This window comes from Schistocerca gregaria, chromosome 6 (assembly GCF_023897955.1).
Source record: "Schistocerca gregaria isolate iqSchGreg1 chromosome 6, iqSchGreg1.2, whole genome shotgun sequence".
In the NCBI taxonomy this organism is placed as follows: Eukaryota; Metazoa; Arthropoda; class Insecta; order Orthoptera; family Acrididae; genus Schistocerca; species Schistocerca gregaria.
The window spans coordinates 300,797,143-300,811,725 of NC_064925.1; the positions used below are offsets into that span (position 1 = coordinate 300,797,143).

At 44.2% G+C, this 14,583-nt stretch overlaps 1 protein-coding gene across 2 annotated transcripts in view; it reads left to right on the forward strand.

Moving 5' to 3' along the window:
• Positions 1–14,583, forward strand: part of LOC126278393 (protein borderless) — a 470,529-nt gene that overhangs the window by 359,693 nt on the left and 96,253 nt on the right. For both annotated transcript variants that reach the window (XM_049978493.1, XM_049978492.1), the window contains one exon: positions 1,732–1,950. In XM_049978493.1, the coding sequence (XP_049834450.1) occupies positions 1,732–1,950 (219 nt within the window). The remainder of the gene's footprint in view (positions 1–1,731; positions 1,951–14,583) is intronic.

A 14,583-nucleotide genomic window follows, 5' to 3' on the forward strand; every position in this document is an offset into this window, starting at 1 on the left:
TGACACGAAGTCGGCGTTACAAAATATTCCAAAATTGTCCTATAGGATTCAGGTCAGGACTCTGTGCAGGGCAGTCCATTACAAGAATGTTATTAACAATAACCACTCCGCCACAAGCCGTGCATTATGAACAGGTGTTCGATCGTGTTGAAAGATGAAATCGCGATCCCTCAATTGAATCTCTTCAACAGTGGCACGCAAGAAGATGCTTAAAACATCAATGTAGGCCTGTGCTGTGATGGTGCCAGGCAAAAAAAAAAAAAAACAAGCGGTGCAACCCCATCATGGAAAACATGACCACACCATAACACCACCGTCTCCGAATTTTACTGTTGGCAGATGACGTTTACCGGGCATTCGCCATATCCACACCAGGCCATCGGATCGCCACCTTGTGTACCGTAATTCGTCACTCCACACAACGTTTTTCCACTGTTCAATCGTCCAATGTCAACGTCGTTTGCATTTACAGGAGTGATGTGTGGCTTATGCGCAGCCGCTCGACCATGAAATGCAAGTTTTCTCGCCTCCCGCCTAACTGTCGTACTACTCGCAGAGAATCCTGTTGCAGTTTGGAATTCCTGTATGATGGTCTGGATAGATGTCTACCTATTGCACATTACGACCCTCTACAACTGTCGGCGGTCTCTGTCAGTCAACAGACGACATCGGCCTGTACGCTTTTGTGCTATAGGTATCCCTTCACGTTTCCACTTCACTATCAGATCGGAAACATTGGACCTAGGGATGTTTAGGAGTGTGTAAATCTTGCGTACGGGCGTATAACATAAGTGCCACCCAATCACGTGACCTCGTTCGAAGTCTGTAAGTTCCGCGGAGCGCCCCATTCTGCTCTCTCTCGATGTCTAATGACTACTGAGTTCTGATATGGAGTGCCTGGCAGTAGGTGGCAGCACAGTGTACCTAATATGAGAAACGTATGTTCAAATGTGTGTGAAATCTTATGGGATTTAACTGCTAAGGTCATCATTCCCTACGCTTATACACTATTTAACCTAAATTGTCCTAAGGGCAAACACACACACCCACGCCCGAGGGAGGACTCGAACCTCCGCCGGGACGAGCCGCATAGTCCGTGACTGCAGCGCCTCAGACCGATCGGCTAATTCCGCGGAAAAACGTATGTTTTGGGGGTGTCCGGATACTTTTGGTCACATAGTGTATGTCCCTACCTCCACCCCTCCTTCCCAGCTAAGATCGAATACGATTCCTACTTCTGACATTACGTCGTGGTTCTGCCCTTCTCCTAACAACTAAGGAGAAAACTGTCAGGGCAAATGCTGCGTAGATAATTGTGTCCAGCATGTCTAAAATGCTATGAAACGTTAACATAGATAATTATTTGGTTGTACCAGCCTGACATGAAAGCTTCGGTCCATAATTCTATATTACTAGCTACACGAGATTACCATCAATGCAAAATAAATACGAAGCATCACCGATGAGAAGTTTCAATATGAATGAACACTAGATTTAAAAAAAAAAAGAAAAAAAGAAAAAAAGAGTTCACACCTAACGACTTAAATACGTCTGCAGTCCGATTATGTACCTTGGGCGCTGGTGCAAACTTACAAGTTAGGTGTACCGTGTAAAAAGGGCTAACGAGAAAGATGTCAGTTCGAAACTTGTACGCTCGGGGCGCTGGTGCAGACCTGTGTAAGAGATAGGTGTATCATGTAATACCTGCTTAACAAGGGGTACTGTTGGCAGGTGGACGAGTCTCACGGTGGCAGGTACACGTGCACGCCCACCAACGAGCTGGGCTCGGAGGGCCCGAGTCCGGCCATGACGGTGATCGTGCAGCGGCCGCCCGTCTTCACGGTGAGGCCCCACAACCTTTACCTGCGGCGAGCCGGAGACTCCGTCGTCATGCCGTGCGACGCCATCGACGGCGACGAAGCCCACCGGCCCACCATCGTCTGGTTCCGGGTAAGCGGCTCTGTCTCTTTCTCTCTCTCTCTCTCTCTCTCTCTCTCTCCCTCACTCACATTATCTCTCTCTCTCTCTCTCTCTCTCTCTCTGTCTCGCTACAGATACACGCGTAGCGGTGCTGCTGCTGGGTACTGCAGCTAACAACGTTTGTTTGCAGTAGGCTAAGAATATAGACACATGCACAAAGCATTTTACTTTCCATTTAAATTAAATCTGCCGATATGAAGTGAATGGATGATAGGGTGGAAAGCAATGAATATGCATAAACCATTTTACTTTCCAATTGAATTAAATCTGCCGATATGAAGTGAATCAATGATAGGGTGGAAAGCAATGAATAAGCAAGCCGATTACCTGATTTTTAGGACTCCGTACCTCAGTCGGTAAAAACAGAACTTTTAAACACTGATAAGCCAAAACATTATTACCACTGCCCATGCGATGTTGGATGTCGCCCAGTGGCGTTGCGGAGACGCGGACAGAGGATCAACCTACAGAACATATGGCCTGCAAATGGTGAAATACAATGAGATAAGTCACTTTCACAAAGGACAGATTGTTACCCAAAGCCTTTGATCAAGTATCTCGTAAACGTCGAAGCTGTTCTAATGTTCACGTGCTACTGTTCTGAGCATCTGCGGATAGAGCCACAAGGACAGTGAAGCTACCACTAGGCACTAAATGGTTGAATGTCAACAATTCATCACAGAACGTGGGGGTCAGAGGCTTGTCTGCTCTGTAATGTATAATAGATGCTGATCTGTGGCACCTGTGCCGAAAGAGTACAGTCCAGCTGCAGGCACAAGCGTTTCGGAGCACACCGTTCATCGTACATTGTTCCGTTCATCGTACATTGTTGAACACGGTGCTCCACAGCAGATAACCCCTACCTGCTCACATGTTAACCCAACGACATCGTCAGTTAAGATTGCATTGGATATGGGGCCATCGGAATTCGACCGTCGATCAGTTGGTAAGTATCGGCTCTTCAGCTGAATCACATTTTTGCCACATTACGTCGATTGTCGTCTCCACGAACGCGGTCATCGAGGTGAACAGCAGCTCGAAACGTGTAGCGCGCCAATTACGCAGGCTGATCGGAGCAGTTTTATACCGTGGGAGGCATTCTCCTGGGCTTGCCTGCGAGCTCTAGTACTAATCAGAGACACGCTAACAGCTGCGGAACACCTGCATTCCTTCACAATGTCTTCCACGAGGGCGACATCATCTTTCAGCAGTTCGCGTCTCTGAGCCATAACCGTGCTATGATGGTTAGAGGAACTTCTGAGCAAACTCACGTTGTCATCTCGGCGACAGATTCGCCAGATGTAAATCCTACGGAAACCATTGGCCTCGGTATCGGGCGCCATCACCGCGTGCGTAAGTCAGCAATTCGCTCCTTATGCGATTTGTTTAACCTGTATGTAGACACCTAACGGCACATACCTCCACAAACCTGCCAACAAATTGTCGGATCCTTGATACGGAGAGTCAGTGATGTATTTCGTTCCAAACACGATCAAACAAGGTAGTAAGTTGGTGGTCATAATGATTTGGCTCGTCAGTGTAGGACCACATTCTTGTCCGTCTGTCTGTCACTCTATCTGTCTATCAGTCTGTTAAGATCCCCTTTTCTCAGGAAAGGGTTAACGTATCAAGTAGAAATTTATGTTACCAACTAAGGTCTATGGTCCTTTGGCGGTGTAAAAAATGTAAGCCTCTAAATCAATGCAATTAAAAGATACGGCCATTCACGTCAACTGTTTTGATACTCGCAAACTCACACATCAAACCCTATATAGTGCTCCCGGTTGTCCTAGAAAAATGAAATTTAGCAAGATGAAAGGGTTCACAGTACAAGTAAATGAAAAACACCCGAAAATGGTTGAACTGCAATTATAAATTTTTGCCATTAGAATTTACATTGCATTCATCATCCGTCACAAGTATGACAGAAAATACTGCTGCGTGGAAACATATTATGTAACTTGTAGTCATGTTTAGTAACCAAATAAAAAATAGATTAATCTTCTCTTTCTTCATACATAAACTGAAATTCCCTGCTCGCTTCTTTTTGTACATCCCAACTAGTCTCAGGAACTACTCTAGAAATTTTTATTCGCTCTTAGAATTGCCAGAACTGATATCTTGCCATTATCGATATCGATCATAGGCAAAAATCATCGAGATTCTCGATTCTCAGGATGGATGAAGTGTTCATATACATAATTTTGTACGTAACCCTCAGTGGGCGAGCTCCACTCGCACTTGGCCACTTCATTTTTAACAAAGTTCACTACATTCATTTAAATATTTTACAAATGACTAGCACAGTCTGCAGTTGAAATGTGACATTTCTGTTTCACTATTTTCATCTGTTACTATTAAAACAAAATAAATATTATTAAAATGATTTGAATGTTTATAGAGAATGTTTATTCGTTTCTTGCAGACAATACTAGTGTTATAATAAATACCACTAGAGAGAAAGCCACTAAAAAGATTGTTAATGATTGTTAATGATATTTCTAATACATATATTAATGAGCTTGTCAAAAATTAAATTAAGCTACCTTCGCCCTTCGTCTGATTGCTAGTGTTGCAAACAAACAAATCATATTTCCACTCGATAACGTCTGATGTAAAATTTTTTAGGTAACTCATCATTTAGAAATAAAGTATTTTTTGCACAAAAGCGGGCAGTAAGGACCATATGTGTTGCTCACCAACGGTCCACATGTAGCAACCTCTTCCAAGAGCAAGGTATTTTAACTGTGACGTCAGACATACTTACTAACGAAATTCGTCACCATTCACAATTTGAGAACAGTGATGTTCATAATTCCAACATTAGAGGAAAAAAGACCTTTATTACCCTTCTTAGAGCGCCAAGTGGCCCAGAAAGGGTTCAGTATGCAGCAACAAAAAGGTTCTGATCATTTTCTCAATAACATAAACTGTCTGACAGGCAGCAAACTAATTTTAATATCTGACCTAATAGCATTTCTCCTGGACGATTCTTTCTATTTCACGGACGAATTTCTGTTGGAAGGCTCGTAGCCTGAAAAAAAAACTTCCCTTGTAAGTGTAGTTACATGATAAGGACTAAAAAACAATGTGTTCACTAGTAAAATACTAATCACCTAGCCGGCCAGGGTGGCCGAGCTGTTATAGGCGCTACAATCAGGAACCGCGCGACCTCTACGGTCACAGGTTCGAATCCAGCCTCGGGCATGGATGTGTGTGATGTGCATAGGTTGGTTAGGTTTAAGTAGTTCTAAGTTCGAGGGGACTGATGATCTTAGAAGTTAAGTCCCGTAGTGCCCAGAGCCATTTGAACCATTTGAACTTATCACCTATACGTGTACTGTAAACTGGTTCATTCCACATCATTTCCATAAAAGAATCGTTCATATGATATGCGTAACTAACTAACTAACTAACTAACTAACATACACGATACCTTTCTAATAATAGAAAATTTAAACAGGTAGCTTACGTCTTTGCAGATCTCCGATACCCATTACGAACAGTGATTGTCCAGAACCACTTCGTTTCATGAATATAAAAAGCAATGTCAACATAATGAATAAAGAAATGTTGACACTTTTGTAAAGTGGGATTTAGTTACAGGATAGGCAGCTCTATATGCGAAACTGCTAACCGTCTGAAGGACTGCGCAAAATGCATCAAATTCCTAGTTTTACAATGCACGCAAAAAATAGCTTAACCAAAGCAGTCCGCTTATAAATAATAGAGAGAGACCGAGAGAGATATGGGGGAGGGGAGATTAATTGTCATGAATGCTCACGAATGTATTAAGCACACATATTTTGTTACCATGTTAACACATTCTGGGACTTCCTTATGAATGTATTACAAGTATGTTGTGCAATATTCGATATTACCTATTGTTTCCATCTGTTTAGAGAACGAAAAATGAAATAAGTATTTCCGAACATGTAGCGATTATCGAGTGTGTGCTTAGAGAGGAACCAAGGAGGAGAGCTTTAACTGCTACGGGTGAAACGAGGAGCAATTGCATCTGGTCGTACTTCGTGGGTAACACTCTTCTCACAAGATTTTTTGCAAACCATTAGTATATTTGAGCTCCCAGCAACACGTGTGAGCTTTATGCGAGATAGGTCCACATCAAACACTAACGAAAATCGATAGCAGTTCGATATTGCGAGTGACGTTATAATTACGTAACGTTTGCAGGAAGTTTTGTGATGCCAATATTACCCGACATGATACGGGCGAGTCGTTCAGAGATATTATATATCGCAATGCGCTGAAAGTATGAATTCTTAGGAAAACAGTGGAGTGGCAAGTGGTGCTCGTTGCACCCATATGAAACAAGTCGACAAGTCGGCGCGTACAGCTGATGCGTTTAAAAAATACCGTACTGCTGAAAAATAATGAAGATTCGATTATATGGAATATCTTCAAAGAACTGGGACTGGCTATAAGAACTATCATTAATAGAAGTTACTATTTTTCACTGAATAGGTTAAACAGAAACAGAAGTAACATCCAGTGGTTTCCAGGTTAGCGTAATAAGACTATTAGTGTTCTTAATACGCAAATTAAATTTATCAGGTACAGTTAGTAACCCTGACAGATATTTTTCTGACTTCCCTGTTGTCTATAGGAAAGTACCGTCGTTGGCAGACAGTAAGAAACAATGAAATGACTTGGACAAAAGTTTTACTTGATGTATTGAATCGCTACTTGTTGAAATGTGGGTACATGCAAGATAATTCCACAACAAAGATAAAAAACCGAAGATTAGTAGTGTTACAAGTTCGTTACATAACTTAAATAATTCACGCTAGTGCTGTGAAACGGTATGAAATGATGTGATTACGTAAAATCACAAGTAGCGGCAAGGAATGGAGGAGTTAGATCTGTTGGGAGGGTACTGCATAAATAAATTGCATGTGTGTAGGAAATTTCGTACAAGGGGATACTATGATGAACTATATGTTATTCGAAAGCACATCTGGGGTTTCAGAAGACAACTACACAAAACTGCAATATATGCAGAAAAATGACACATACCAATGGATACAGGAGGTCTTCGAGTTTCGATGTGTAATACGTACCATGGCCTAGCTGAACTGCGGAGCAGGCCCCTCAGAACGTGCAAAGAAATCATCTGCTCCGTACTGTCGTATACAATTAGTTCGCGCCTGCAGTACGCATCTCAATGAACAAATTTCCGAAGTGGACACTCGTTGCGCCGTCCTGGAGAATTGGTGTACATCACTGCAACAAAATTCACGAATGTGTCAACGCTGCTAAAACACTAACTGTACCGTTATTGAGCACCAGTAACATGAGTTAAAAACTAGGAGAGACGCTCTGTCCACTCACGTATGTCTGTTTTTTAGGGCTCCATGCCTTTGTCGGTAAAAACCCTTTTACGTTCGCTTTTCACGAACGGGTAGATACATCATGTTGAAATACGAGGGTCGGTCAAAAAGTAATGCCTCCCATTTTTTTTCTACTTAAAAAAATTAAGTTAAGTGAAAAATTTGAATTTGGCGCCATTCCTCAAACCTTCTTCTGCAATCCACTGCAGTAGTAACTTTCTGTGTCAACAGGTGGCAGCACAGCAGAAGTTTGTAAGATGGCCGACATCGATGTTCGTTTGAGACAGCGTTGTGTGATTGAATTCTTGAATGCAGAAGTTGAAACGCCCATACGCATTCATGAAAGACTGAAGAAGGTGTATGGTGTTGTGACAGTGGATGTCAGCACTGTTAGACGATGGGTTCGTCGTTGTAAGGAAGCTGAAGGGCAAACACCGTTGACTGACGAAAAGCGGAGCGGCAGGCCGGTGAGTGCAGTGACTCCACACAACATTCAGCAAGTTAATGACATCATTCGTGGTGACCGTCGGGTGACTGCAGATGAAGTGTGTCGCATTATTTCTCTTAGTAAAGGCAGTGTGATCACGATTATTAAACAATTGGGGTACTCAAAAGTTTGTGCACGGTGGGTTCCAAGAATGTTAACTGATCAGAATAAAGAGGCAAGGAAAACAATAGCCTCCCAACACTTGCAGCGCTTCCGTTTGGAGGGAGATGAGTTTCTGAAAAAAATTGTGACTGGGGACGAAACATGGGTGCATTTTTTTGAACCCGAATCAAAGAGGCAGTCAATGGAGTGGCGTCACACAAGCTCGCCGAGGAAAAAAAAATTCAAATCTGTGCGATCGGCAGGGAAAGTTATGGCAACAGTTTTCTGGGATACAGAGGGTGTGATTCTGGTTGATATTTTGGAGCAGGGATGCACAATAAATTCTGTTCAATACGTCACAACCCTCAAAAAACTTGAAGCACGTCTTCAGCGAGTTCGCCCAACAAAATCAATGGCAGATGTTCTTCTTTTGCATGACAATGCAAGACCACACACCAGTCGTCACACCTCTGACGAGATTGTCAAAATTGGATGGGAAGTTTTCCCTCATCCCCCATACAGCCCTGACCTGGCACCATCAGACTTCCATCTGTTCGGGCCACTAAAAGAAGCTCATCGTGGGATTCATTTTGAAGATGAGGAGGCCGTAAAAACATCCGTGCGTCAATGGCTTAGGAAGCAGAGCTGTGATTTTTACCGTGCTGGGATACATGCCCTTGTTCAAAGATGGACCAAAACTGTAGAGATGGGCGGAGATTACATTGAAAAATGACAAAATGATCCTCAATGTTGTGGTTTTCAACCTATGTAATTGCATTTAAATTTCCTGACAATTAAACGTAGAAAAAAAAGGAGGCATTACTTTTTGACTGACCCTCGTATATGTCACTTACAAAGCTATATGGTCCCTTAGCGGTATAATAAACCTTAGCTTCCAAGTCAATGTCATCAAAAGGTACAGCAATCTATAAAACAGATCTTGATGCTCGTAAACTCTCTTGTCAGGACTTATAGGATACTTCTTAAAGTCTTAGAATCATAAAATTTGGCCAGAAGCAAAACTTTACAGTAAAAGCAAAGGAAAAATGCGAATACTGTTAGTCTGTAATTATATCACATATGAAAATATTCATTTTGTCATCTGTTATCAGACGTCATAACTGAAATTAAAATAGTGAGCACTTCTCCATTCAGTGTGACTGGAGCGCAAACATAAAAGTCAAACACGAAGACAAGAAATGGCTTTATTAGTGATATGACTCTTCCCGGAATTCAGGAGTCATTATCGCAGGTAGATATGGTGTTCAAATGGCTCTGAGCACTATGGGACTTAATATCTGAGGTCATCAGCCCCTATAACTTAGAACTACTTAAACCTAAGTAACCTAAAGACATCACACACATCCATGTCCGAGGCAGGATTGGAACCTGCGAACGTAGCGGCGCGCAGTTCCAGACTGTAGTGCCTAGAACCGCTTGGCCACAACGGTCGGCAGATATGGTGTTTCAAGCTGTATGTGAAACGCCATACCTACGTGCAGTAACGACTCCTGTATATATGATGATGGATAAGTTCCGAAACACATCATCTGAGTAACAAAGTCGTTCCCTGCGTGACGTTCGAATTTTACCATTGGGAACCAGTCAGCCTGAAGGCAGAACTGCTGATTATTATAATAGTGGTCGCCTACCTCCTGCAAGATTTTATGTCATATTTATGTTACTGAAACCAAAACATTCTCGAAAAACTGGAAATCCTTGAGACCGATATCTTATTAGTATCAGTGTCAATAACAGGCAAAAAATGCTCGAGATTCTCGACTCCCAGAATGGATGAATTATCTTCGTACATAATTAAGTCTGTACAGAATCCTCAGTGTGCGAGTCATGCTAGTACTGGGCAAAGTGTTGTGTGTTCTGTAGTTTCCTTGCCGTCGTCTTCCTAATCCCCACAGGTACTTATGAATAACACTGTGCTGCTACAGTGTTAGGAATCCTTAAAAAATTTCCGTGACGGCAGACATAGAAAAAAATAAGAGACGCGTACAAAGGGCCGTGAGAGGTCGCTGTAGACCACACGAAAGTCCCAGTGAAACGTTCAACAAACTTAAACGGGAAATCTTAGGAGATGATGAAATTTGTGTCACGAAACGGTTTTCGTGTATTCGAAGAAGATTGTGTGGCAGCTATAGTGCCTCTGTGGTATGTCTCATACAGGTGTCATGTAATAAGTATGAGAAATTACGGTGAATACAAAGGCGTATATACAGTCTTTTTTCCTCGTTTACTACGAGAATTTACCGTATTAGGAATGAAAATTGCGAACGTTGATGCAAACTGTTCTGTATTATACTCCTCACTGTCTCTTGCGGAACGTGTGTGCGGAACTTGTTTATAGGTGTAGGGTAGAGAGAAAGAACAAGACCAGAAAAACTACCTGCTTATGTTTATACATAACCTCATATGAATTCTTGAGCTGACTGAATAGCGTAGGAATTGGGAACTTTTTCTACACATCTGATTCCGCTGCGCAGCTTATACGGTGAAAATCTCTTGCGTCTGCTGCCGGTCTACTGCGAGATGACCCTTCTGCATGCTTACGTAACGTCCTGTCTGCATAACGGAGGCCGATCGATGGAGTGGAGGAGACTTTCTGCCCCACGAACGGAACAAGGCGGCTGAAAAGAATGGCCGCCCACAGGGGACCCAGATGCAGTCACAGGAGATCCGTCATTCAGCAAAGGGGAGCAGCAGGCGCTGTAATCTCTAGGGAGTTGTTAGTAATAATTACAGGAGTTAGGAAAAAACATGGAAACACTTTAGGCCTGCTTTGCGTAATAAGGTTGGCATTCAAAACAGCCTACTATCACTTCGCATTGAATAAATAAAGATCCTGTACACTTTCCAAGTAAATTTTATGCCATTCTTCCTGCAAAACAGTGGTAAGTTCAGGTAACGCTGATGAAGGTGGGTATGGACGACACACCCTTTCCTCCAGGGCAGACCACAAGGACTCAGTAGTACTGAGATCTGCCGACTGTTCATCCTCGTACTCGCGAAACCAGTCCTGGACAATGCGAGCTGTGTGATCAGGAGCCCTGTAGTCCCGAAACACAGCATCACAATTGTGGAACAAACGTTGTACTGCGGAGTGCTCGTGTCGGCCAAAATGGTCACGTAATCGTATAGTCGACGAGCGAGCGTTACAGAGATGCTCCACAAATTCCAGTGACAGATTCCACAAGAGAGGCGTTGTGCATAACGGAGAAGTTTAGTAAGGAAATGTCGAGAGAGTACCTTGTACCTTCCGAGAAGAGTCAGGCAACATATTACTTTCTCCAAGACACATTTCTCGAAATGATCGCGATGAAAAAATTCGAGTTATTAGATCCAATACAAAGCTTTGCCAACTTTCTTCTCGCACGCCATTTGCTAGGGAAGGGCGGATGAGTTAGTGGTACCAGAAGTACGCTCCGCAGCTTGCCGAGTATTGATGTACACTCCTGGAAATGGAAAAAAGAACACATTGACACCGGTGTTTCAGACCCACCATACTTGCTCCGGACACTGCGAGAGGGCTGTACAAGCAATGATCACACGCACGGCACAGCGGACACACCAGGAACCGCGGTGTTGGCCGTCGAATGGCGCTAGCTGCGCAGCATTTGTGCACCGCCGCCGTCAGTGTCAGCCAGTTTGCCGTGGCATACGGAGCTCCATCGCAGTCTTTAACACTTGTAGCATGCCGCGACAGCGTGGACGTGAACCGTATGTGCAGCTGACAGACTTTGAGCGAGGGCGTATAGTGGGCATGCGGGAGGCTGGGTGGACGTACCGCCGAATTGCTCAACACGTGGGGCGTGAGGTCTCCGCAGTACATCGATGTTGTCGCCAGTGGTCGGCGGAAGGTGCACGTGCCCGTCGACCTGGGACCGGACCGCAGCGACACACGGATGCACACCAAGACCGTAGGATCCTACGCAGTGCCGTAGGGGAACGCACCGCCACTTCCCAGCAAATTAGGGACACTGTTGCTCCTGGGGTATCGGCGAGGACCATTCGCAACCGTCTCCATGAAGCTGGGCTACGGTCCCGCACACCGTTAGGCCGTCTTCCGCTCACGCCCCAACATCGTGCAGTCCGCCTCCAGTGGTGTCGCGACAGGCGTGAATAGAGGGGCGAATGGAGACGTGTCGTCTTCAGCGATGAGAGTCGCTTCTGCCTTGGTGCCAATGATGGTCGTACGCGTGTTTGGCGCCATGCAGGTGAGCGCCACAATCAGGACTGCATACGACCGAGGCACACAGGTCCAACACCCGGCATCATGGTGTGGGGAGCGATCTCCTACACTGGCCTTACACCTCTGGTGATCGTCGAGGGGACACTGAATAGTGTACGGTACATCCAAACCGTCATCGAACCCATCGTTCTACCATTCCTATACCGGCAAGGGAACTTGCTGTTCCAACAGGACAATGCACGTCCGCATGTATCCCGTGCCACCCAACGTGCTCTAGAAGGTGTAAGTCAACTACCCTGGCCAGCAAGATCTCCGGATCTGTCCCCTATTGAGCATGTTTGGGACTGGATGAAATGTCGTCTCACGCGGTCTGCACGTCCAGCACGAACGCTGGTCCAACTGAGGCACCAGGTGGAAATGGCATGGCAAGCCGTTCCACAGGACTACATCCAGCATCTCTACGATCGTCTCCATGGGAGAATAGCAGCCTGCATTGCTACGAAAGGTGGATATACACTATACTAGTGCCGACATTGTGCATGCTCTGTTGCCTGTGTCTATGTGCCTGTGGTTCTGTCAGTGTGATCATGTGATGTATCTGACCCCAGGAATGTGTCAATAAAGTTTCCCCTTCCTGGGACAATGAATTCACGGTGTTCTTATTTCAATCTCCAGGAGTGTAGATGTAGATATAAAATCTGAATTTTTTTTATGACAATATACAGAAAAATGCGGCGATTCCGCTACAATTGTAACTTACACTACTGGCCATTAATGTTGCTACACCAAGAAAAAATGCAGATGATAAACAGGTATTCATTGAACAAATATATTATACTAGAACTCACATGTGATTACATTTTCACGCAGTTTGGGTGCATAAATCCTGAGAAATCAGTACCCAGAACTTCCACTCTGGCCGTAATAACGGCCTTGATACGCTTGGACATTGAGTCAAACAGTGCTTCACCACAATACCATAGTTCATCAAGAGTAGTGACTGGCGTATTGTGACGAGCCAGTTGCTCGGCCATCATTGACCAGACGTTTCCAGTTGGTGAGAGATCTGGAGAATGTGCTGGTCAGGGCAGCAGTCTAACGTTATCTGTATCTAGAAATGCCCGTACAGGACCTGCAACATGCGGTCGTGCATTATCCTGCTGAAATGTAGGCTTTCGCAAGCATCGAATGAGGGATAGAGCCACAGGTCGTAATACATCTGAAATGTGACGTCAACTATTTAAAATACCGTCAATGGGAACAAGAGGTGACCGAGACGTGTAACCAATGGCACCCCATACCAGCACGCCGGGTGATACACTTGTATGGCGATGACGAATACATGCTTCCAATGTGCGTTCATCGCGATGTCGCCAAACACGGATGCCACCATCATGATGCTGTAAACAGAACCTGGATTCATCCGAAAAAATGACGTTTTGCCATTCTTGCACCCAAGTTCGTCCTTCAGTACACCATCGCAGGCGCTCCTGCCTGTGATGCAGCCATGGTTTCCGAGATGATAGTCCATGCTTCTGCAAACGTCATCGAACTGTTCGTGCAGATGGTTGTTGTCTTGCAAACGTCCCCATTTGTTGACTCAGGGATCGTGGCGTGGCTGCACGATCCGTTACAGCCATGCGGATAAGATGCCTGTCATCTCGACTGCTAGTGATACGAGGCCGTTGGGATACAGCACGGCGTTATTACCCACCTGAACCTACCGAATCCATATTCTGCTAACAGTCATTGGATCTCGAGCAACGCTAGCAGCAATGTCGCGATACGATAAACCGCAATCGCGATAGGTTACAATCCGACCTTTATCAAAGTCAGAAACGTGATGGTACTCATTTGTCCTCCTTACACGAGACATCACAACAACGTTTCACCAGGCAACGCCGGTCAACTGCTGTTTGTGTATGAGAAATCGGTTGGAAGCTTTCCTCATATCAGCAAGTTATAGGTGTCGCCACCGGGGCCAAACTTGTGTGAATGCTCTGGGAAGCTAATCATTTGTATATCACAGCATCTTCTTCCTGTCGGTTAGATTTCGCGTCTGTAGCACGTCATGTTTATGGTGTAGCAATTTTAATGGCCACTAGTGTAGTAACAAAATGCCAAAAATACTATCTATCGCTTTCAAAAGATCGGAATGTTCTCTCTATTATTTTAATATTTGTAACACAAAATTGAAGGCATGTACCAAAAACTAGGTTTCAGTATTGAAGTAGATTATTTAAAATTTTTGTTTCAAGAATGTTGTATTCACCAAATGCACCTGGTGTCAAACATATGCATTTGGCAGGAAGAGAACTTCCTACTACCGAAAGCAGTTGCTGTTATGAGGTGTCTTCCATCCACACTGTAAGTATATAGAATCTCGTCACACGGCGAAATAGTGTTGAGCAAGCTACAGCAGAAATTATGGCAACACGGATTATCAACAATTTGCAGTAATT